General features: G+C 55.0%; 1 protein-coding gene across 1 annotated transcript in view; it reads left to right on the forward strand.

Annotated features, from left to right (window-relative positions):
• DEF6 (DEF6 guanine nucleotide exchange factor) overlaps positions 1 to 22,010 on the forward strand; it is a 328,222-nt gene that overhangs the window by 282,913 nt on the left and 23,299 nt on the right. The window contains exon 10 of the mRNA XM_075850631.1: positions 910 to 1,000. Within this exon, the coding sequence (XP_075706746.1) occupies positions 910 to 1,000 (91 nt within the window). The remainder of the gene's footprint in view (positions 1 to 909; positions 1,001 to 22,010) is intronic.

Consider the following 22,010-nt stretch of genomic DNA (forward strand, 5'->3'; position numbering starts at 1 on the left):
ACACAGCCCACCACCTCGCCCTTAAGAGAGTGCCCCCACCTCGTCCTTGTAGATAGTGCCATACAGCCCCCATCACCCCCTTGTAGACAGTGCCATACAGCCTCCCACCTCCGCCTTGTAGACAGTGCAATTCAGCCCCCCCCCTGAAGATAGTGCCAGACAGCCTCCCCTTGTAGATTGTGCCATACAGCTCCTCAAACAAATAATTTTAAAAAAACAGTACTCACCTAGGCCCCATTCCCGCGACGAATGGAGCTGCTCCACAACGGGATCCTTGCGTAGGCCGGCGTGATCCAGTGACGTCATCACGCCGGCCTGATGTAAATGGCAGAGAAGGAAGATACCTCCCTGCTCTTTCATAGTGTTCAATAGCAGATTCTATTGAATGTGGTGTCACTACTGCTGTAGCAGCCATAGCGGGTGCTAGTGGTGCCACTGGGCATTGGGGGGCAGTCCCAGCAGGCAGCTCGGGCCCCCTCATGCCATGGGCCCCGTAGCAGCCGATATGGCTACTAGAGCGGTAGTTATGCCACTGCAGAGAAGGAGGGCCGGGTGGAAAGGCAGCTTCAGAAACACAAGCAGGGTGTAAGGGAGCCATCGCAGCGCCCCCTTCCACCTGCTGGAGTGATGCGCCCCCCGTGCGATGGCCCAGGTCGCACACCCCAGAGGCCCTGACTGTACATGCTGATTTGGTTGATATTAATTAGGTTCCATGTCCTTGTAATGTGCATTTTATTTGGCATCACCTTTTAATTTACTGTAGAACGTATTAATTTGCAATGGTTGGTTCATTTGGCCTATATGGGGCCAAATAAAGGTTATAAAACACACCATCTATAAGATATATTTTATATTGGTCTTGCCTTTCTGAAAATGTTGTATATCAAGTTTATTTTCATTCCAACCTAGGTGGCTCAGAGGAAACTTCATCAAGCCAGTACTGATGTCCGACACTGGAATGTTCAGATGAACAGATTAATGCATCCTATACCTCCAGGAGGTTAGTTACATACACAGCAAACTCCTCTTCATTCCCATTCTAAGTTACAAATTGTTTTTTTCTTACTAGCCTTTCATTTTCAGGTCACCGTCATATTTCTGCCCTTATGCTAACTTTATCATTAAGCAGAAAATATTAGATCAATCTGATGCAAATAAAATTCACATGTTTGTATTATTTGTTACGTTACATTAATTCCTATTCTCCATTCAAATGAAAAGCTGAATTACATTCTAGATATTATCTACTGGAAATCTCAGCCTTTCTGGCTGCGTTGTGCACTATAAGGGTCAGTTCACATGTTGCGTAAATTCTGCAGATTTTACGCAACGGAATGAGGCCTCATTTACACGAACGTAATATACGCGCGTGCGACGCGCGTGCTTTGCATGCATGTCGTACGCACCTATATTAGTCAATGGGGCAGTTTAGACGATGCGTGAATTGGGCTCAGCGCGTGTGCGCAGAAAAAAACTCACGACATGTTCTATAATCGTGCGTTTTTCGCGCACTCACGCACCCATTGAAGTCAATGGGTGCGTGAAAACCACGCATGCCGCACGGAAGCACTTCCGTGCGAACTGCGTGATTCGCGCAAGAGCTGTCAAACTCCTGAATGTAAACAGAAAAGCACCACGTGCTTTTCTGTTTACAAACATCCAAACGGAGTGTCAAATTCGAGATGAGCGCACCGAACTTCACCGGGTTCGGCCAAACTCGTTTTGACCGAAACCGGTAAAAAATGTTCGGGTACGCGACGTCAGGAGACAGTCACTGTCCACGGTGCTGAAAGTGTTAAAATGGTTCAGCACCATGGACAGTGACTTCCGCTCCGAAAATCCATGAACCTGTAAAAAAAAAAAGACGTTCTGACTTACCGATAACTCCGGTCCGACCTCCCGGGATGACAGTTCAGTCCAAGTGACAGCTGCAGCCAATCACAGGCCAAGCACAGGCTGCAGCCAATCACAGGCTGCAGCGGTCTCATGGACTGCGGCGTCATCCTGGGAGGTGGGGCCGGATGACAAGAGAGGGACGCGTCACCAAGGCAACGGCCGGGAGCCCGGACTGGGGGAAGCAGGAAGTTCTTGGTAAGTATGAAAGTCTTTTTTTATTCACAGGTTGGTGTATATTGTGTTCGGCATTCACTGTAGAGGGTGCTGAAAGAGTTACTGCCGATCAGTTAGCTCTTTCAGCACCTTGGACAGTGACGGGCGTCGACTAGCCTCATCTCTATGATGGCGGCTGCGCGAAAATCACGCAGCCGCGCATCATACACGGATGACACACGGAGCTGCCAAGTGCCTTTTGCGCGCGCAAAACGCAGCGTTTTTTGCGCGCGCAAAACGCACACGCTCGTGTAAATGAGGCCTTAGTTGCAAATACAGTAGCAGCAAAGTGGATGAGAGAAAACAAAACTCATCCACACTCTGCGTAATCACTGAGCGGAAAAAGTGCTCAGAAATTGACCTGCGGTGTGAAAAATTTTTCCACAGCACGTCAATTGTATTTGTTGCTGGTTTTGAATTCAATGGGGAGATAAATCCTGCAACTAATAGCAGTTGTTGCGTTTTTTTTTTGGGCGGTGGGTTCACAGAAATTCTGCCGCAAAAACCACCACTCTGAAAAAAAATCTTATACTTACCCAGGAATCTATGTTTCTTCCTCCAGGACGGCCTCCAGGGATGATGTTTCATCCCATGTGACCGCTGCAGCCAATCACAGGCTGTAGCGCCAGTCACATGGGATGAAACGTCATCCCAAGGGGCCGGCCTGGATGACGTCAGATGACGCTTCATCCCATGTAACCGCTGCTGCAGCCAATCATAGGCTGCAGCGGTCTCCTGGGATGGACATTCCGGGCGAAAAACTGCACCACAGTTTGGTGCAGTGTTTCGCACAGAAATTTCCGGCGGCGCACAGGGCGGAATTCCAAGCGGCGCACAGGGTGTAAACTCCGCCTAAGTTTGTACTTCCCAGTTTGTGTATAAGGTGGTATATTAGCTAATAATATTAATAATTCATTAGTTAAAATTCCAGTCCTAGCTGGCACCTTAAAGTAAAAGGGTCTTGCAAAAATGTTATAGGGGTTGGAAAATTAATAATTAAAGGGGTTGTCCAGTCTGAGCAAGTTAATGTTGTTGGTTTTTTATTTTTTTTGTCAAATTAAATTTCCAATATACTTTTTGCATTAATTACTCACAGTTTTCAAGATCTCTGCTTGTTGTTATTCAGTAGGAACATGAATTCCTTACTACCAGTGTATGAAGTTCTGTCCATAGTCATGTGATGGACACACAGGTGCTGGAATCGTTACAATTACAGTATGTGTATCAGAGCTGTGTCTTCTAACGATCCCAGCACCTGTGTGTCCATCACATGATCATGGACAGAATTTTGTCCACTGGAAATATACAATGACTGATCCTACTGAATAACAACAAGCAGAGAAAGAGCAAGGAATTAACTCAGCAATATATAAGAAAATTGTATAACTTGTAGTTTTACAAAAAATACAATTAATTCGCTGAAACCGCACAACACCTTTAAAGGGGTTTTCCCATCAGAGACATTCATGACATATCCACAGGTGTCACGAAGCGGGTTAGTGGACCTACTAGGCCGCACCGCCGAAGCGAGGAGGCAGCTGGCCAAACAACAGGAAACCCCAGAAATACAATTTCCTGCACAAGGGTACCTGGATAGTCCAGACGGTGGCCGCAGCTCTGGCACTGATGTAGATGGTTGCAGCAGATAACGCCAAATATGGCGGATGACACAGGTGGCGGATTCCTCCGGACGTGGCAGATGACACAGGACATGGCAGATTCCTCCGGACGTGGCAGATGACACAGGACGTGGCAGATTCCTCCGGACGTGGCAGATGACACAGGACGGGGCGGATTCCTCCGGACGTGGCAGATGACACAGGACATGGCACGACTAGATACTAAAGGCACAGCACGGGAAACAGGAACAGGGAACAAGGCACGGGTAACAACTGGAACGGGGACTTCTCCTGGAGAGGAAACACCAGCCACAGGGTCGGGGATTCCGCTTCAAAAGTGCCTGACGTCACTGTGTCTGTCCATATATGGACACAGTGAAGTCAGGGACTTCTCCTGCAATGGTGGCGCTATCTACAGACAGGTAGGGGGGGGAGTGCTGTGTAGAACTACCTACAGGGGGCTGTGTGGCATTACCTAGAGGTTGACTGTGTGGCATTACCTACAGGGGGCTGTGTGCCACTACCTACAGGGGGCTGTGTGGCATTACAGGGGGCTGTGTGGCACTATCTACAGGGGGCTGGCACTACCTACAGGGGGATGTGTGGCATTACAGTGGTCTGTGTGGCATTACCTACAGGGGGCTGTGTGGCACTACCTACAGGGTGGCTGTGGCATTATCTACAGAAGGCAGTGTGTGGCATTATCTACAGAGGGAAGTGTGTGGCAAAAAATTAAATTCATCCGATTTTAAAACGTACAGGGAAAAAAACGGATGCAAAACGGGGCTTGCCCCTGACATCACTGTCCATATAGGGTTCCGGAGCAGAGCCTATACTAGTGCTCTGCTCTGGGACTCCGGCTCTGGGTTGCCCCTGACATCACATTCCGGTCCAGGAGAATCCCCTGACATCCCTGTCTATGGACAGTGACGTCAGGGGCTCCCCCAGCAGAGGAATCCCCAGCCTAAGCGTCGGCAATGCTCTGGCTGGTGATTCCGCTCCTAGAGGGAGCCCCAATGGAGCTATCTATAGGGAAGTGTGTGTGTGTGTGTGTGTGTGTGTGTGTGTCACTATCTACAGAGGGCACTGTGGCATTATCTACAGAGGGCACTGTGGCATTATCCACGGGTCCCAGATTCTGGAGGAACAACCTCTTCCTCTCCTCTCCCCCGTTGGTTTGGACGAGTTAGATTTCTACCTTGATGATAACCTCCCCGAGACCTTCTATTTGAAGTCCAAGGGTTTTCAGTTCTTCTGATTGTCCCTGCTCAGAGGAAGATTGTTCTGTGTCAAGTTACTGACCCACTCTATTTCTATTTCTAGTTGTCACGGCGCGTGGTGTGGACCCACTGGGCCGTACCATGTAGCGGGTTACAAAACAATGTCTATAGTTCAGAACGGGTACCTGAGGCAATGTAGACAGTAGCGGAGGCACGACTTGACTTTCAAAGCAGGTGGCGCCATGGATGCAGCGGAAGAGAATACTTGATTTTCTCAGCAGGTGGCACCGTGGATGCAGCGGAAGACACAACTTGACTTTCACTGTAGATACGATAGCACGGGATACAGGGTACAGGCAGCAGGAATGGGTAACACTGGGAACTGGAAAACACTGGGAGACCATTTGCAAGACAAACTTAGGTAAACAACAATGCTCAGGCAAGGAATAAGTGGGCAGAGCCCCTTTTTATAGTCCAGCAGCCATTTGGGCTAATATTGATGGGTGACAGCTGGATGCGTACTGGCGTTAGCACCATACAGCCCCCTCTGTAGATAACGCCATACAGCCCCCACTGTAGAGAACGCCATACAGAGTCCCCCCTGTAGATAACGCTATACAGCCCCCCTGTAGGTAACGCTATACAGCCCCCCTGTAGGTAACGCTATACAGCCCCCCCCCTGTAGGTAACGCTATACAGCCCCCCTGTAGATAGTGCCATACAGCCCCCTCTGTAGATAACGCCATACAGCCCCCTATAGATAACGCCATACAGCCCCCCTGTAGATAACGCCATACAGCCCCCCTGTAGATAACGCCATACAGCCCCCTATAGATAACGCCATACAGCCCCCCTGTAGATAACGCCATACAGCCCCCTCTGTAGATAACGCCATACAGCCCCCTATAGATAACGCCATACAGCCCCCCTGTAGATAACGCCATACAGCCCCCCTGTAGATAACGCCATACAGCCCCCCTGTAGATAATTCCACACAGCCCCCCTGTAGATAATGCCATACAGCCCCCCTGTAGATAACGCCATACAGCCCCCTCTGTAGATAACGCCATACAGCCCCCTCTGTAGATAACGCCATACAGCCCCCTCTGTAGATAACCCCATACAGCCCCCTCTGTAGATAACGCCATACACCCCCTCTGTAGATATCTACAAAGGGGGCTGTATGGCGTTATCTACAGGGGGGGCTGTATGGCGTTGTCTACAGGGGGGGCTGTATGGCATTATCTACAGGGGGAGGGGGCTGTAAAAAAGGCACTATCTACAAGGGGGGGTTGTGTGACACCCAGCGGAGGGGGGCCCCAGTCAAAAGTTTGCTATGGGGCCCAGTCTTTCCTAGTTACGCTCCTGAGTGGCACGTCATGTGTGGGACTGTCATCAGGGCGATGCATCTTTTCTCAAGTACCAGGGTATTGAGCAGATACATCCATCGGCAAGGGGTGGAAATCTAGATAAGATGATCTTACAAAAAGAAGCACAGTGGATGTTTTGCATGCAAACCACTAAACCTGCGGGTTTAAATGAGCACATCTCATACACTTGCTTCTTGTAACACCTGTTCCTGTTCCAATTATAAAGGCACACAGGTACAGGGCCAACTATGGGTGTACAATAGCTCATCTGTCTCTATTGTGGGGGTTATGGTGGTATTTACCTTTAGGGTATGTCATGGATATGCTCGCCACTACCCAAGTCACCTATTATAGGGATGCATGGCTATGTCATGACCCTATTTTTGTTGTCACTGTTCTCTTACAGTGCTTGTCTGGGCCGCTTGTAGATCCCCAAGTTACCAGGGACGCTCGTCGTTGCCACTCAGGGATTGGCTGCCGGATCAGCTGGGTGTGATTCTGCCCGCTACATCAGAAGTGACATTAGCGGTCATGGATTGGTCTGCCTGGTGACGCGTCATCAACAAGTGGGAGGGACATAATCTATTTATGTCCGGCGTCTAGTTCATACCTCCCAAGCATCCCGGATCCAGCGGTGTTGTCACTGGGATCGATGCCGGCCCGTGAGTGGACCAGTCCAGTCACCTGATCTGTCACCTGACCTGTCAACTGACCTCACCGGTCAGGTGACTGGACTGGTCCACTCCCGGGTCGGCATCGACACCAGTGAGAACGCCGCTGCAAGACTCCTGCCTTCTTCTGACGATGAGTGACGTCAAAGCAGAGCGGAGAGTGGCAGCAGTAGGCTACCTCTACCGCTCTCCGCTCTGGCGGCAATGTGGCACCTACAGGGGGACTGTGTGTGGAGCTATCTCCTGGGGGGCTGTGTGTGGAGCTATCTACAGGGTCTGTGTGTGGCGCTATCTACAGGGGGCTGTGTGTGACGCTATCTACAGCCCCCCCTGTGTGTGGCTGTATCTAGCGCTTTGTACAGGAGGCTTTATCTGGCGCTATGTACAGGGGGACTGTGTGTGGCGCTATATACAGGGGGTTGTACCTGGTGCTATGCAGGGGGGCTGTGTGTGGTTCTATCTACAGGGGGCTGTGTCTGGAGATATCTACTGGGGGGCTGTGTGTGGAGCTATCTACAGGGGGGCTGTGTCTGGCGCTATGTACAGGGGGCTGTGTGTGGCGCTATCTACAGGGGGCTGTGTCTGGCGCTATGTACAGGGGGGCTGTGTGTGGCGCTATGTACTGGGGATGTGTGTGGAGCTATCTACTGGGGGGCTGTGTCTGGAGCTATCCACAGGGGGGCTGTGTTTGGAGCTTTCTACTGGGGGGCAGTGTGTGGAGCTATCTACAGGGGGGGCTGTGTGTGGAGCTATCTATAGAGGGCTGTGTGTGGCGCTATCTACAGTGACTGTGTGTGGCACTATCTACAGGGGGGCTGTGTGTGGCTCTATCTACAGCCCCCCCTGTGTGTGACTGTATCTGGCGCTATGTACAGGGGGCTGTATCTGGCGCTATGTACAGGGGGGCTGTGTGTGGCGCTATCTACAGGGGGGCTGTGTGTGGAGCTATCTACAGGGGCTGCGTGTGGCGCTATCTACAGGGTGCTGTGTGTGGACCGATCTACTGGGGCTGTGTCTGGAGATATCTACAGGGGGGCTGTGTCTGGAGCTAGGAGCTATCCACAGGGGGGCTGTTTGTGGAGCTATCTAAAGGGGGGCTGTGTGTGGAGCTATCTACAGGGGCTGCGTGTGGCGCTATCTACAGGGTGCTGTGTGTGGACCGATCTACTGGGGCTGTGTCTAGTGCTATCTACAGGGGGGCTGTATCTAGTGCTATGTACAGGGGGCTGTATCTGGCGCTATGTACAGGGGGGCTGTATCTGGCGCTATCTACAGGGGGTGCTGTGTGTGGAGCTATCTACAGGGGGCTGTTTGTGGCGCTACTTACAGGGGGCTGTGTGTGGCAATTTGTACAGGGGGCTGTATCTGGCGCTATGTACAGGGGGCTGTATCTGGTGCTATGTACAGGGGGGCTGTGTGTGGCATTATCTACAGGGGGCTGTGTGTGGCGCTATCTACAGGTGGCTGTATCTGGCGCTATGTACAGGGGGCTGTGTCTGGAGCTATCTACAGGGGGGCTGTATCTGGAGCTATCTACAGGGGGGCTGTGTGTGGAGCTATCTACAGGGGGGCTGTGTCTGGAGCTATCTACAGGGGGGCTGTTTGTGGCGCTATCTACAGGGGGCTGTGTGTGGTGCTATGTACAGGGGGCTGTATCTGGTGCTATGTACAGGGTGGCTGTATCTGGCGCTATCTACAGGGGGGCTGTGTGTGGCGCTATCTACATGGGGGCTGTGTCTGGCGCTATGTACAGGGGGGCTGTGTGTGGCGCTATGTACTGGGGGGCTGTGTGTGGAGCTATCTACTGGGGGGCTGTGTCTGGAGCTATCTACAGGGGGGCTGTGTGTGGAGCTATCTACAGGAGGCTGTGTGTGACGCTATCTACAGCCCCCCTGTGTGTGGCTGTATCTGGCGCTATGTACAGGAGGCTGTATCTGGTGCTATGTACAGGGGGGCTGTGTGTGGCGCTATCTACAGGGGGCTGTACCTGGCGCTATGTACAGGGGGGCTGTGTGTGGCTCTATCTACAGGGGGCTGTGTCTGGAGATATCTACAGGGGGCTGTGTCTGGAGATATCTACAGGTGGGCTGTGTCTGGAGCTATGTACAGGGGGCTGCGTGTGGCGCTAGGTACTGGGGGGCTGTGTGTGGAGCGCTCTACTGGGGCTGTGTCTGGAGCTATCTACAGGGGGGCTGTATCTGGCGCTATGTACAGGAGGCTGTATCTGGCGCTATGTACAGGGGGGCTGTATCTGGCGCTATCTACAGGGGGCTGTATATGGCGATATCTACAAGGGGGCTGTTTGTGGCGCTATCTACAGGGGGCTGTGTGTGGTGCAATGTACAGGGGGGCTTTATATGGCGCTATGTACAGGGGAGCTGTGTGTGGAGCTATCTACGGGGGGGGGCTGTGTGTGGAGCTATCTACAGGGGGCTGTGTGTGGCGCTATCTACAGGTGGCTGTATCTGGCGCTATGTACAGGGGGCTGTATCTGGTGCTATGTACAGGGGGGCTGTATCTATCTCTATGTACAGGGGGCTGTGTGTGGCGCTAGGTACTGGGGGCTGTGTGTGGAGTTATCTACTGGGGGGCTGTCTGTGGAGCTATCTACAGGGGGGCTGTATCTGGCGCTATGTACAGGAGGCTGTATCTGGTGCTATGTACAGGGGGGCTGTGTGTGGCGCTATCTACAGGGGGCTGTACCTGGCGCTATGTACAGGGGGGCTGTGTGTGGCTCTATCTACAGGGGGCTGTGTCTGGAGATATCTACAGGGGGGCTGTGTCTGGAGCTATGTACAGGGGGCTGCGTGTGGCGCTAGGTACTGGGGGGCTGTGTGTGGAGCGCTCTACTGGGGCTGTGTCTGGAGCTATCTACAGGGGGGCTGTATCTGGCGCTATGTACAGGAGGCTGTATCTGGCGCTATGTACAGGGGGGCTGTATCTGGCGCTATCTACAGGGGGCTGTATATGGCGATATCTACAAGGGGGCTGTTTGTGGCGCTATCTACAGGGGGCTGTGTGTGGTGCAATGTACAGGGGGGCTTTATATGGCGCTATGTACAGGGGAGCTGTGTGTGGAGCTATCTACGGGGGGGGGGCTGTGTGTGGAGCTATCTACAGGGGGCTGTGTGTGGCGCTATCTACAGGTGGCTGTATCTGGCGCTATGTACAGGGGGCTGTATCTGGTGCTATGTACAGGGGGGCTGTATCTATCTCTATGTACAGGGGGCTGTGTGTGGCGCTAGGTACTGGGGGGCTGTCTGTGGAGCTATCTACAGGGGGGCTGTGTGTGGTGCAATGTACAGGGGGGCTTTATATGGCGCTATGTACAGGGGAGCTGTGTGTGGAGCTATCTACGGGGGGGGGCTGTGTGTGGAGCTATCTACAGGGGGCTGTGTGTGGCGCTATCTACAGGTGGCTGTATCTGGCGCTATGTACAGGGGGCTGTATCTGGTGCTATGTACAAGGGGGCTGTATCTATCTCTATGTACAGGGGGCTGTGTGTGGCGCTAGGTACTGGGGGGCTGTCTGTGGCGCTATCTACAGGGGGGCTGTGTGTGGTGCAATGTACAGGGGGGCTTTATATGGCGCTATGTACAGGGGAGCTGTGTGTGGAGTTATCTACTGGGGGGCTGTCTGTGGAGCTATCTACAGGGGGGCTGTATCTGGCGCTATGTACAGGAGGCTGTATCTGGCGCTATGTACAGGGGGGCTGTATCTGGCGCTATCGACAGGGGGCTGTATATGGCGATATCTACAAGGGGGCTGTTTGTGGCGCTATCTACAGGGGGCTGTGTGTGGTGCAATGTACAGGGGGGCTTTATATGGCGCTATGTACAGGGGAGCTGTGTGTGGAGCTATGTACAGGGGGGCTGTGTGTGGAGCTATCTACAGGGGGCTGTTTGTGGCGCTATCCACAGGGGGCTGTGTGTGGCGCTATGTACAGGTGGCTGTATCTGGCGCTATGTACAGGGGGCTGTATCTGGTGCTATGTACAGGGGGGCTGTATCTATCTCTATGTACAGGGGGCTGTGTGTGGCGCTAGGTACTGGGGGGCTGTGTGTGGAGTTATCTACTGGGGGGCTGTGTGTGGAGCTATCTACAGGGGGGCTGTGTCTGGCGCTATGTGCAGGGGGCTGTGTGTGGCGCTATCTACAGGGGGGCTGTGTGTAGCGCTATCTACAGGGGGCTGTACCTGGTGCTATGCACAGGGGGGCTGTGTGTGGCTCTATCTACAGGGGGCTGTGTCTGGAGATATCTACAGGGGGCTGTGTGTGGAGCTATCTACAGGGGGGGCTTTGTGTGGTGCTATCTACAGGGGGCTGTGTGTGGTGCTATCTACAGGGGGCTGTGTGTGGCGCTATCTACAGGGGCTGTGTGTGGCGCTATCTACATGGGGGCTGTGTGTGGAGCGATCTACTGGGGCTGTGTCTGGAGCTATCTACAGGGGGGGTGTATCTGGCGCTATGTACAGGGGGCTGTATCTGGCGCTATGTACAGGGGGGCTGTATCTGGCGCTATCTACAGGGGGCTGTATATGGCACTATCTACAAGGGGTCTGTTTGTAGCGCTATCTACAGGGGGTTGTTTGTGGCGCTATCTACAGGGGGTTGTGTGTGGAGCAATGTACAGGGGGCTGTGTGTAGCGCTATCTACAGGGGGCTGTGTGTGGAGATATCTACAGGGGGCTGTATCTGGTGCTATGTACAGGGGGCTGTATCTGGCGCTATGTACAGGGGGGCTTTGTGTGGAGCTATCTACAGGGGGGCTGTGTGTGGAGCTATCTACAGGGGGCTGTTTGTGGCGCTATCTACAGGGGGCTGTGTGTGGTGCTATGTACAGGGGGCTGTATCTGGTGCTATGTACAGGGGGGCTGTATCTGGTGCTATGTACAGGGGGCTGTGTGTGGAGCTATCTAAAGGGGGGCTGTGTGTGGAGCTATCTACAGGAGCTGCGTGTGGCGCTATCTACAGGGTGCTGTGTGTGGACCGATCTACTGGGGCTGTGTCTAGAGCTATCTACAGGGGGGCTGTATCTGGTGCTATGTACAGGGGGGCTGTATCTGGTGCTATGTACAGGGGGGCTGTATCTGGCGCTATCTACAGGGGGCTGTATATGGCGCTATCTACAAGGGGGCTGTTTGTGGTGCTATCTACAGGGGGCTGTTTGTGGCACTATCTACAGGGGGCTGTGTGTGGTGCAATGTACAGGGGGCTGTATCTGGCGCTATGTACAGGGGGCTGTATCTGGTGCTATGTACAGGGGGGCTGTGTGTGGCATTATCCACAGGGGGCTGTGTGTGGCGCTATCTACAGGGGGCTGTGTGTGGCGCTATCTACAGGGGGCTGTATCTGGCGCTATGTACAGGGGGCTGTGTCTGGAACTATCTACAGGGGGGCTGTATCTGGAGCTATCTACAGGGGGGGCTGTGTGTGGAGCTATGTACAGGGGGGCTGTGTCTGGAGCTATCTACAGGGGGGCTGTATCTGGCGCTAAGTACAGGGGGCTGTATCTGGCGCTATGTACAGGGGGGCTGTGTCTGGCGCTATCTACAGGGGGCTGTGTCTGGAGCTATCTACAGGGGGGCTGTGTCTGGAGCTATGTACAGGGGGCTGTATCTGGCGCTATGTACAGGGGGGCTGTATCTGGCGCTATCTACAGGGGGCTGTATATTGCACTATCTACAAGGGGTCTGTTTGTGGCGCTATCTACAAGGGGTATGTTTGTGGCGCTATCTACATTGGGCTGTTTGTGGCGCTATCTACAGGGGGCTGTGTGTGGTGCAATGTACAGGGGGCTGTATCTGGTGCTATGTACAGGGGGCTGTATCTGGCGCTATGTACAGGGGGCTGTATCTGGTGCTATGTACAGGGTGGCTGTATCTGGCGCTATCTACATGGGGGCTGTGTGTGGTGCTATCTACATGGGGGCTGTGTCTGGCGCTATGTACAGGGGGGCCGTGTGTGGTGCTATGTACTGGGGGACTGTGTGTGGAGCTATCTACTGGGGGGCTGTGTCTGGAGCTATCTACAAGGGGGCTGTGTGTGGAGCTATCTACAGTGGGCTGTGTGTGGCGCTATCTGCAGGGGGGCTGTGTGTGGCGCTATCTACAGGGGCTGTGTGTTGCGCTATCTACAGGGGGCAGTGTGTGACGCTATCTACAGCCCCCCTATGTGTGGCTGTATCTGGTGCTATGTACAGGAGGCATTATCTGGTGCTATGAACAGGGGGGCTGTGTGTGGCGCTATCTACAGGGGGGCTGTGTGTGGCGCTATCTACAGGGGGCTGTACCTGGCGCTATGTACAGGGGGGCTGTGTGTGGCTCTATCTACAGGGGGCTGTGTCTGGAGATATCTACAGGGGGGGCTGTGTCTGGAGCTATGTACAGGGGGCTGTGTGTGGCGCTTGGTACTGGGGGGCTGTGTGTGGGGCGCTCTACTGGGGCTGTGTCTTGAGCTATCTACAGGGGGGCTGTATCTGGCGCTATGTAGAGGGGGCTGTATCTGGCGCTATGTACAGGGGGGCTGTATTTGGCGTTATGTACAGGGGGGCTGTATCTGGCGCTATCTACAGGGGGCTGTATATGGCGATATCTACAAGGGGGCTGTTTGTGGCGCTATCTACAGGGGGCTGTGTGTGGTGCAATGTACAGGGGGGCTTTATATGGCGCTATGTACAGGGGAGCTGTGTGTGGAGCTATCTATGGGGGGGGCTGTGTGTGGAGCTATCTACAGGGGGCTGCTTGTGGCGCTATCCACAGGGGGCTGTGTGTGGTGCTATCTACAGGTGGCTGTATCTGGCGCTATGTACAGGGGGCTGTATCTGGTGCTATGTACAGGGGGGCTGTATCTGGCGCTATGTACAGGGGGCTGTGTGTGGCTCTAGGTACTGGGGGGCTGTGTGTGGAGTTATCTACTGGGGGGCTGTGTGTGGAGCTATCTACAGGGGGGCTGTGTCTGGCGCTATGTGCAGTGGGCTGTGTGTGGCGCTATCTACAGGGAGGCTGTATGTGGCGCTATCTACAGCCCCCCCTGTGTGTGACTGTATCTGGTGCTATGTACAGGGGGCTGTATCTGGCGCTATGTACAGGGGGGCTGTGTGTGGCGCTATCTACAGGGGGCTGTGTGTAGCGCTATCTACAGGGGGCTGTACCTGGCGCTATGTACAGGGGGGCTGTGTGTGGAGCTATCTACAGGGGGGGCTGTGTGTGGAGCTATCTACAGGGGGGGCTGTGTGTGGTGCTATCTACAGGGGGCTGTGTGTGGTGCTATCTACAGGGGGCTGTGTGTGGCGCTATCTACAGGGGGGCTGTGTGTGGCGCTATCTACAGGGGGCTGTATCTGGCGCTATGTACAGGGGGCTGTGTCTGGAACTATCTACAGGGGGGCTGTATCTGGAGCTATCTACAGGGGGGCTGTGTGTGGAGCTATGTACAGGGGGGCTGTGTCTGGAGCTATCTACAGGGGGGCTGTATCTGGCGCTAAGTACAGGGGGCTGTATCTGGCGCTATGTACAGGGGGGCTGTGTCTGGCGCTATCTACAGGGGGGCTGTGTCTGGAGCTATCTACAGGGGGGCTGTGTCTGGAGCTATGTACAGGGGGCTGTATCTGGCGCTATGTACAGGGGGGCTGTATCTGGCGCTATCTACAGGGGGCTGTATATTGCACTATCTACAAGGGGTCTGTTTGTGGCGCTATCTACAAGGGGTCTGTTTGTGGCGCTATCTACATTGGGCTGTTTGTGGCGCTATCTACAGGGGGCTGTGTGTGGTGCAATGTACAGGGGGCTGTATCTGGTGCTATGTACAGGGGGCTGTATCTGGCGCTATGTACAGGGGGCTGTATCTGGTGCTATGTACAGGGTGGCTGTATCTGGCGCTATCTACAGGGGGGCTGTGTGTGGTGCTATCTACATGGGGGCTGTGTCTGGCGCTATGTACAGGGGGGCCGTGTGTGGTGCTATGTACTGGGGGGCTGTGTGTGGAGCTATCTACTGGGGGGCTGTGTCTGGAGCTATCTACAAGGGGGCTGTGTGTGGAGCTATCTACAGTGGGCTGTGTGTGGCGCTATCTGCAGGGGGGCTGTGTGTGGCGCTATCTACAGGGGCTGTGTGTTGCGCTATCTACAGGGGGCAGTGTGTGACGCTATCTACAGCCCCCCTATCTGTGGCTGTATCTGGTGCTATGTACAGGAGGCATTATCTGGTGCTATGAACAGGGGGCCTGTGTGTGGCGCTATCTACAGGGGGCTGTACCTGGCGCTATGTACAGGGGGGCTGTGTGTGGCTCTATCTACAGGGGGCTGTGTCTGGAGATATCTACAGGGGGGGCTGTGTCTGGAGCTATGTACAGGGGGCTGTGTGTGGCGCTTGGTACTGGGGGGCTGTGTGTGGAGCGCTCTACTGGGGCTGTGTCTTGAGCTATCTACAGGGGGCTGTATCTGGCGCTATGTAGAGGGGGCTGTATCTGGCGCTATGTACAGGGGGGCTGTATCTGGCGTTATGTACAGGGGGGCTGTATCTGGCGCTATCTACAGGGGGCTGTATATGGCGATATCTACAAGGGGGCTGTTTGTGGCGCTATCTACAGGGGGCTGTGTGTGGTGCAATGTACAGGGGGGCTTTATATGGCGCTATGTACAGGGGAGCTGTGTGTGGAGCTATCTATGGGGGGGCTGTGTGTGGAGCTATCTACAGGGGGCTGCTTGTGGCGCTATCCACAGGGGGCTGTGTGTGGTGCTATCTACAGGTGGCTGTATCTGGCGCTATGTACAGGGGGCTGTATCTGGTGCTATGTACAGGGGGGCTGTATCTGGCCCTATGTACAGGGGGCTGTGTGTGGCTCTAGGTACTGGGGTGCTGTGTGTGGAGTTATCTACTGGGGGGCTGTGTGTGGAGCTATCTACAGGGGGGCTGTGTCTGGAGCTATGTGCAGTGGGCTGTGTGTGGCGCTATCTACAGGGAGGCTGTATGTGGCGCTATCTACAGCCCCCCCTGTGTGTGACTGTATCTGGTGCTATGTACAGGGGGCTGTATCTGGCGCTATGTACAGGGGGGCTGTGTGTGGCGCTATCTACAGGGGGCTGTGTGTAGCGCTATCTACAGGGGGCTGTACCTGGCGCTATGTACAGGGGGGCTGTGTGTGGAGCTATCTACAGGGGGGGCTGTGTGTGGAGCTATCTACAGGGGGGGCTGTGTGTGGTGCTATCTACAGGGGGCTGTGTGTGGTGCTATCTACAGGGGGCTGTGTGTGGCGCTATCTACAGGGGCTGTGTGTGGCGCTATCTACATGGGGGCTGTGTGTGGAGCGATCTACTGGGGCTGTGTCTGGAGCTATCTACAGGGGGGTGTATCTGGCGCTATGTACAGGGGGCTGTATCTGGCGCTATGTACAGGGGGGCTGTATCTGGCGCTATCTACAGGGGGCTGTATATGGCACTATCTACAAGGGGTCTGTTTGTGGCGCTATCTACAGGGGGCTGTGTGTGGTGCAATGTACAGGGGGCTGTATCTGGTGCTATGTACAGGGGGCTGTATCTGGCGCTATGTACAGGGGGCTGTATCTGGCGCTATGTACACGGTGGCTGTATCTGGCGCTATCTACAGGGGGGCTGTGTGTGGCGCTATCTACATGGGGGCTGTGTCTGGCGCTATGTACAGGGGGGCCGTGTGTGGCGCTATGTACTGGGGGGCTGTGTGTGGAGCTATCTACTGGGGGGCTGTGTCTGGAGCTATCTACAAGGGGGCTGTGTGTGGAGCTATCTACAGTGGGCTGTGTGTGGCGCTATCTGCAGGGGGGCTGTGTGTGGCGCTATCCACAGGGGCTGTGTGTTGCGCTATCTACAGGGGGCTGTGTGTGACGCTATCTACAGCCCCCCTGTGTGTGGCTGTATCTGGTGCTATGTACAGGAGGCATTATCTGGTGCTATGAACAGGGGGGCTGTGTGTGGCGCTATCTACAGGGGGGCTGTGTGTGGCGCTATCTACAGGGGGCTGTACCTGGCGCTATGTACAGGGGGGCTGTGTGTGGCTCTATCTACAGGGGGCTGTGTCTGGAGATATCTACAGGGGGGCTGTGTCTGGAGCTATGTACAGGGGGCTGTGTGTGGCGCTTGGTACTGGGGGGCTGTGTGTGGAGCGCTCTACTGGGGCTGTGTCTTGAGCTATCTACAGGGGGGCTGTATCTGGCGCTATGTACAGGGGGCTGTATCTGGCGCTATGTACAGGGGGGCTGTATCTGGCGTTATGTACAGGGGGGCTGTATCTGGCGCTATCTACAGGGGGCTGTATATGGCGATATCTACAGGGGGCTGTGTGTGGTGCAATGTACAGGGGGGCTTTATATGGCGCTATGTACAGGGGAGCTGTGTGTGGAGCTATCTATGGGGGGGCTGTGTGTGGAGCTATCTACAGGGGGCTGCTTGTGGCGCTATCCACAGGGGGCTGTGTGTGGTGCTATCTACAGGTGGCTGTATCTGGCGCTATGTACAAGGGGCTGTATCTGGTGCTATGTACAGGGGGGCTGTATCTGGCGCTATGTACAGGGGGCTGTGTGTGGCTCTAGGTACTGGGGCGCTGTGTGTGGAGCTATCTACAGGGGGGCTGTGTCTGGCGCTATGTGCAGTGGGCTGTGTGTGGCGCTATCTACAGGGAGGCTGTATGTGGCGCTATCTACAGCCCCCCTGTGTGTGACTGTATCTGGTGCTATGTACAGGGGGCTGTATCTGGCGCTATGTACAGGGGGGCTGTGTGTGGCGCTATCTACAGGGGGCTGTGTGTAGCGCTATCTACAGGGGGCTGTACCTGGCGCTATGTACAGGGGGGCTGTGTGTGGAGCTATCTACAGGGGGGCTGTGTGTGGAGCTATCTACAGGGGGGGCTTTGTGTGGTGCTATCTACAGGGGGCTGTGTGTGGTGCTATCTACAGGGGGCTGTGTGTGGCGCTATCTACAGGGGCTGTGTGTGGCGCTATCTACATGGGGGCTGTGTGTGGAGCGATCTACTGGGGCTGTGTCTGGAGCTATCTATATGGGGGCTGTGTGTGGAGCTATCTACAGTGGGCTGTGTGTGGCGCTATCTACAGGGGCTGTGTGTGGCGCTATCTTCAGGGGGCTGTGTGTGACGCTATCTACAGCCCCGCTTTGTGTCGCTGTATCAGGCGCTATGTACAGGAGGCTGTATCTGGCGCTATCTACAGGGGGCTGTATATGGCACTATCTACAAGGGGTCTGTTTGTGGCGCTATCTACAGGGGGTTGTGTGTGGAGCAATGTACAGGGGGCTGTATCTGGTGCTATGTACAGGGGGCTGTATCTGGCGCTATGTACAGGGGGGCTTTGTGTGGAGCTATCTACAGGGGGGCTGTGTGTGGAGCTATCTACAGGGGGTTGTTTGTGGCACTATCTACAGGGGGCTGTATCTGGCGCTAGGTACAGGGTGCTGTATCTGGTGCTATGTACAGGGGGGCTGTATCTGGCGCTATCTACAGGGGGGCTGTGTGTGGCGCTATCTACATGGGGGCTGTGTGTGGAGCTATCTACTGGGGGGCTGTGTCTGAAGCTATCTACAGGGGGGCTGTGTCTGGAGCTATCTATATGGGGGCTGTGTGTGGAGCTATCTACAGTGGGCTGTGTGTGGCGCTATCTACAGGGGCTGTGTGTGGCGCTATCTTCAGGGGGCTGTGTGTGACGCTATCTACAGCCCCGCTTTGTGTCGCTGTATCAGGCGCTATGTACAGGAGGCTGTATCTGGTGCTATGTACAGGGGGGCTGTGTGTGGCGCTATCTACAGGGGGCTGTATCTGACACTATGTACAGGGGGGCTGTGTGTGGAGCTATCTACGGGGGGGCTGTGTGTGGAGCTATCTACAGGGGGCTGTTTGTGGCGCTATCTACTGGTGGCTGTATATGGTGCTATGTACAGCTGGGCTGTATCTGGCTCTATGTTCAGGGGCTGTGTGTGGCGCTATCTACAGGGGGGCTGTGTCTGGCGCTATGTACAGGGGGGCTATGTGTGGCGATATGTACTGGGGGGCTGTGTGTGGAGCTATCTACTGGGGGGCTGTGTCTGGAGCTATCTACAAGGGGGCTGTGTGTGGAGCTATCTACAGTGGGCTGTGTGTGGCGCTATCTGCAGGGGGGCTGTGTGTGGCGCTATCCACAGGGGCTGTGTGTTGCGCTATCTACAGGGGGCTGTGTGTGACGCTATCTACAGCCCCCCTGTGTGTGGCTGTATCTGGTGCTATGTACAGGAGGCATTATCTGGTGCTATGAACAGGGGGGCTGTGTGTGGCGCTATCTACAGGGGGGCTGTGTGTGGCGCTATCTACAGGGGGCTGTACCTGGCGCTATGTACAGGGTTGGCTGTGTGTGGCTCTATCTACAGGGGGCTGTGTCTGGAGATATCTACAGGGGGGCTGTGTCTGGAGCTATGTACAGGGGGCTGTGTGTGGCGCTTGGTACTGGGGGGCTGTGTGTCGAGCGCTCTACTGGGGCTGTGTCTTGAGCTATCTACAGGGGGGCTGTATCTGGCGCTATGTACAGGGGGCTGTATCTGGCGCTATGTACAGGGGGGCTGTATCTGGCGTTATGTACAGGGGGGCTGTATCTGGCGCTATCTACAGGGGGCTGTATATGGCGATATCTACAATGGGGCTGTTTGTGGCGCTATCTACAGGGGGCTGTGTGTGGTGCAATGTACAGGGGGGCTTTATATGGCGCTATGTACAGGGGAGCTGTGTGTGGAGCTATCTATGGGGGGGCTGTGTGTGGAGCTATCTACAGGGGGCTGCTTGTGGCGCTATCCACAGGGGGCTGTGTGTGGTGCTATCTACAGGTGGCTGTATCTGGCGCTATGTACAAGGGGCTGTATCTGGTGCTATGTACAGGGGGGCTGTATCTGGCGCTATGTACAGGGGGCTGTGTGTGGCTCTAGGTACTGGGGCGCTGTGTGTGGAGCTATCTACAGGGGGGCTGTGTCTGGCGCTATGTGCAGTGGGCTGTGTGTGGCGCTATCTACAGGGAGGCTGTATGTGGCGCTATCTACAGCCCCCCTGTGTGTGACTGTATCTGGTGCTATGTACAGGGGGCTGTATCTGGCGCTATGTACAGGGGGGCTGTGTGTGGCGCTATCTACAGGGGGCTGTGTGTAGCGCTATCTACAGGGGGCTGTACCTGGCGCTATGTACAGGGGGGCTGTGTGTGGAGCTATCTACAGGGGGGGCTGTGTGTTGAGCTATCTACAGGGGGGGCTTTGTGTGGTGCTATCTACAGGGGGCTGTGTGTGGTGCTATCTACAGGGGGCTGTGTGTGGCGCTATCTACAGGGGCTGTGTGTGGCGCTATCTACATGGGGGCTGTGTGTGGAGCGATCTACTGGGGCTGTGTCTGGAGCTGTCTATATGGGGGCTGTGTGTGGAGCTATCTACAGTGGGCTGTGTGTGGCGCTATCTACAGGGGCTGTGTGTGGCGCTATCTTCAGGGGGCTGTGTGTGACGCTATCTACAGCCCCGCTTTGTGTCGCTGTATCAGGCGCTATGTACAGGAGGCTGTATCTGGCGCTATCTACAGGGGGCTGTATATGGCACTATCTACAAGGGGTCTGTTTGTGGCGCTATCTACAGGGGGTTGTGTGTGGAGCAATGTACAGGGGGCTGTATCTGGTGCTATGTACAGGGGGCTGTATCTGGCGCTATGTACAGGGGGGCTTTGTGTGGAGCTATCTACAGGGGGGCTGTGTGTGGAGCTATCTACAGGGGGTTGTTTGTGGCACTATCTACAGGGGGCTGTATCTGGCGCTATGTACAGGGGGCTGTATCTGGTGCTATGTACAGGGGGGCTGTATCTGGCGCTATCTACAGGGGGGCTGTGTGTGGCGCTATCTACATGGGGGCTGTGTGTGGAGCTATCTACTGGGGGGCTGTGTCTGAAGCTATCTACAGGGGGGCTGTGTCTGGAGCTATCTATATGGGGGCTGTGTGTGGAGCTATCTACAGTGGGCTGTGTGTGGCGCTATCTACAGGGGCTGTGTGTGGCGCTATCTTCAGGGGGCTGTGTGTGACGCTATCTACAGCCCCGCTTTGTGTCGCTGTATCAGGCGCTATGTACAGGAGGCTGTATCTGGTGCTATGTACAGGGGGGCTGTGTGTGGCGCTATCTACAGGGGGCTGTATCTGACACTATGTACAAGGGGGCTGTGTGTGGAGCTATCTACGGGGGGGCTGTGTGTGGAGCTATCTACAGGGGGCTGTTTGTGGCGCTATCTACCGGTGGCTGTATATGGTGCTATGTACAGCTGGGCTGTATCTGGCTCTATGTACAGGGGCTGTGTGTGGCGCTATCTACAGGGGGGCTGTGTCTGGCGCTATGTACAGGGGGGCTATGTGTGGCGATATGTACTGGGGGGCTGTGTGTGGAGCTATCTACTGGGAGGCTGTGTCTGGAGCTATCTACAGGGGGGGGCTGTGTGTGGAGCTATCTACAGGGGGCTGTGTGTGGCGCTATCTGCAGGGGGGCTGTGTGTGGCGCTATCTACTGGGGCTGTGTGTGGCACTAACTACAGGGGGCTGTGTGTGACGCTATCTACAGCCCCCCTCTGTGTGTGGCTGTATCTGGCGCTATGTACAGGAGTCTGTATCTGGTGCTATGTACAGGTGGGGCTGTGTGTGGCGCTATCTACAGGGGACAGTACCTGGCGCTATGTACAGGGGGGCTGTGTGTGGCTCTATCTACAGGGGGCTTTGTCTGGAGATATCTACAGGGGGGCTGTGTCTGGAGCTATGTACAGGGGGCTGTGTGTGGCGCTATCTACAGGGGGGCTGTGTCTGGTGCTATGTACAGGGGGGCTGTGTGTGGCGCTATGTACTGGGGGGCTGTGTGTGGAGCTATCTACTGGGGGGCTGTGTCTGGAACTATCTAGAGGGGGGCTGTGTGTGGAGCTATCTACAGGGTGGCTGTGTATGGAGCTATCTACAGGGGGGGCTGTGTGTGGAGCTATCTACAGGGGGATGTGTGTGGCACTATCTACAG

The sequence above is a fragment of the Rhinoderma darwinii genome, chromosome 2 (genome assembly GCF_050947455.1).
Source record: "Rhinoderma darwinii isolate aRhiDar2 chromosome 2, aRhiDar2.hap1, whole genome shotgun sequence".
NCBI classification, from domain to species: domain Eukaryota; kingdom Metazoa; phylum Chordata; class Amphibia; order Anura; family Rhinodermatidae; genus Rhinoderma; species Rhinoderma darwinii.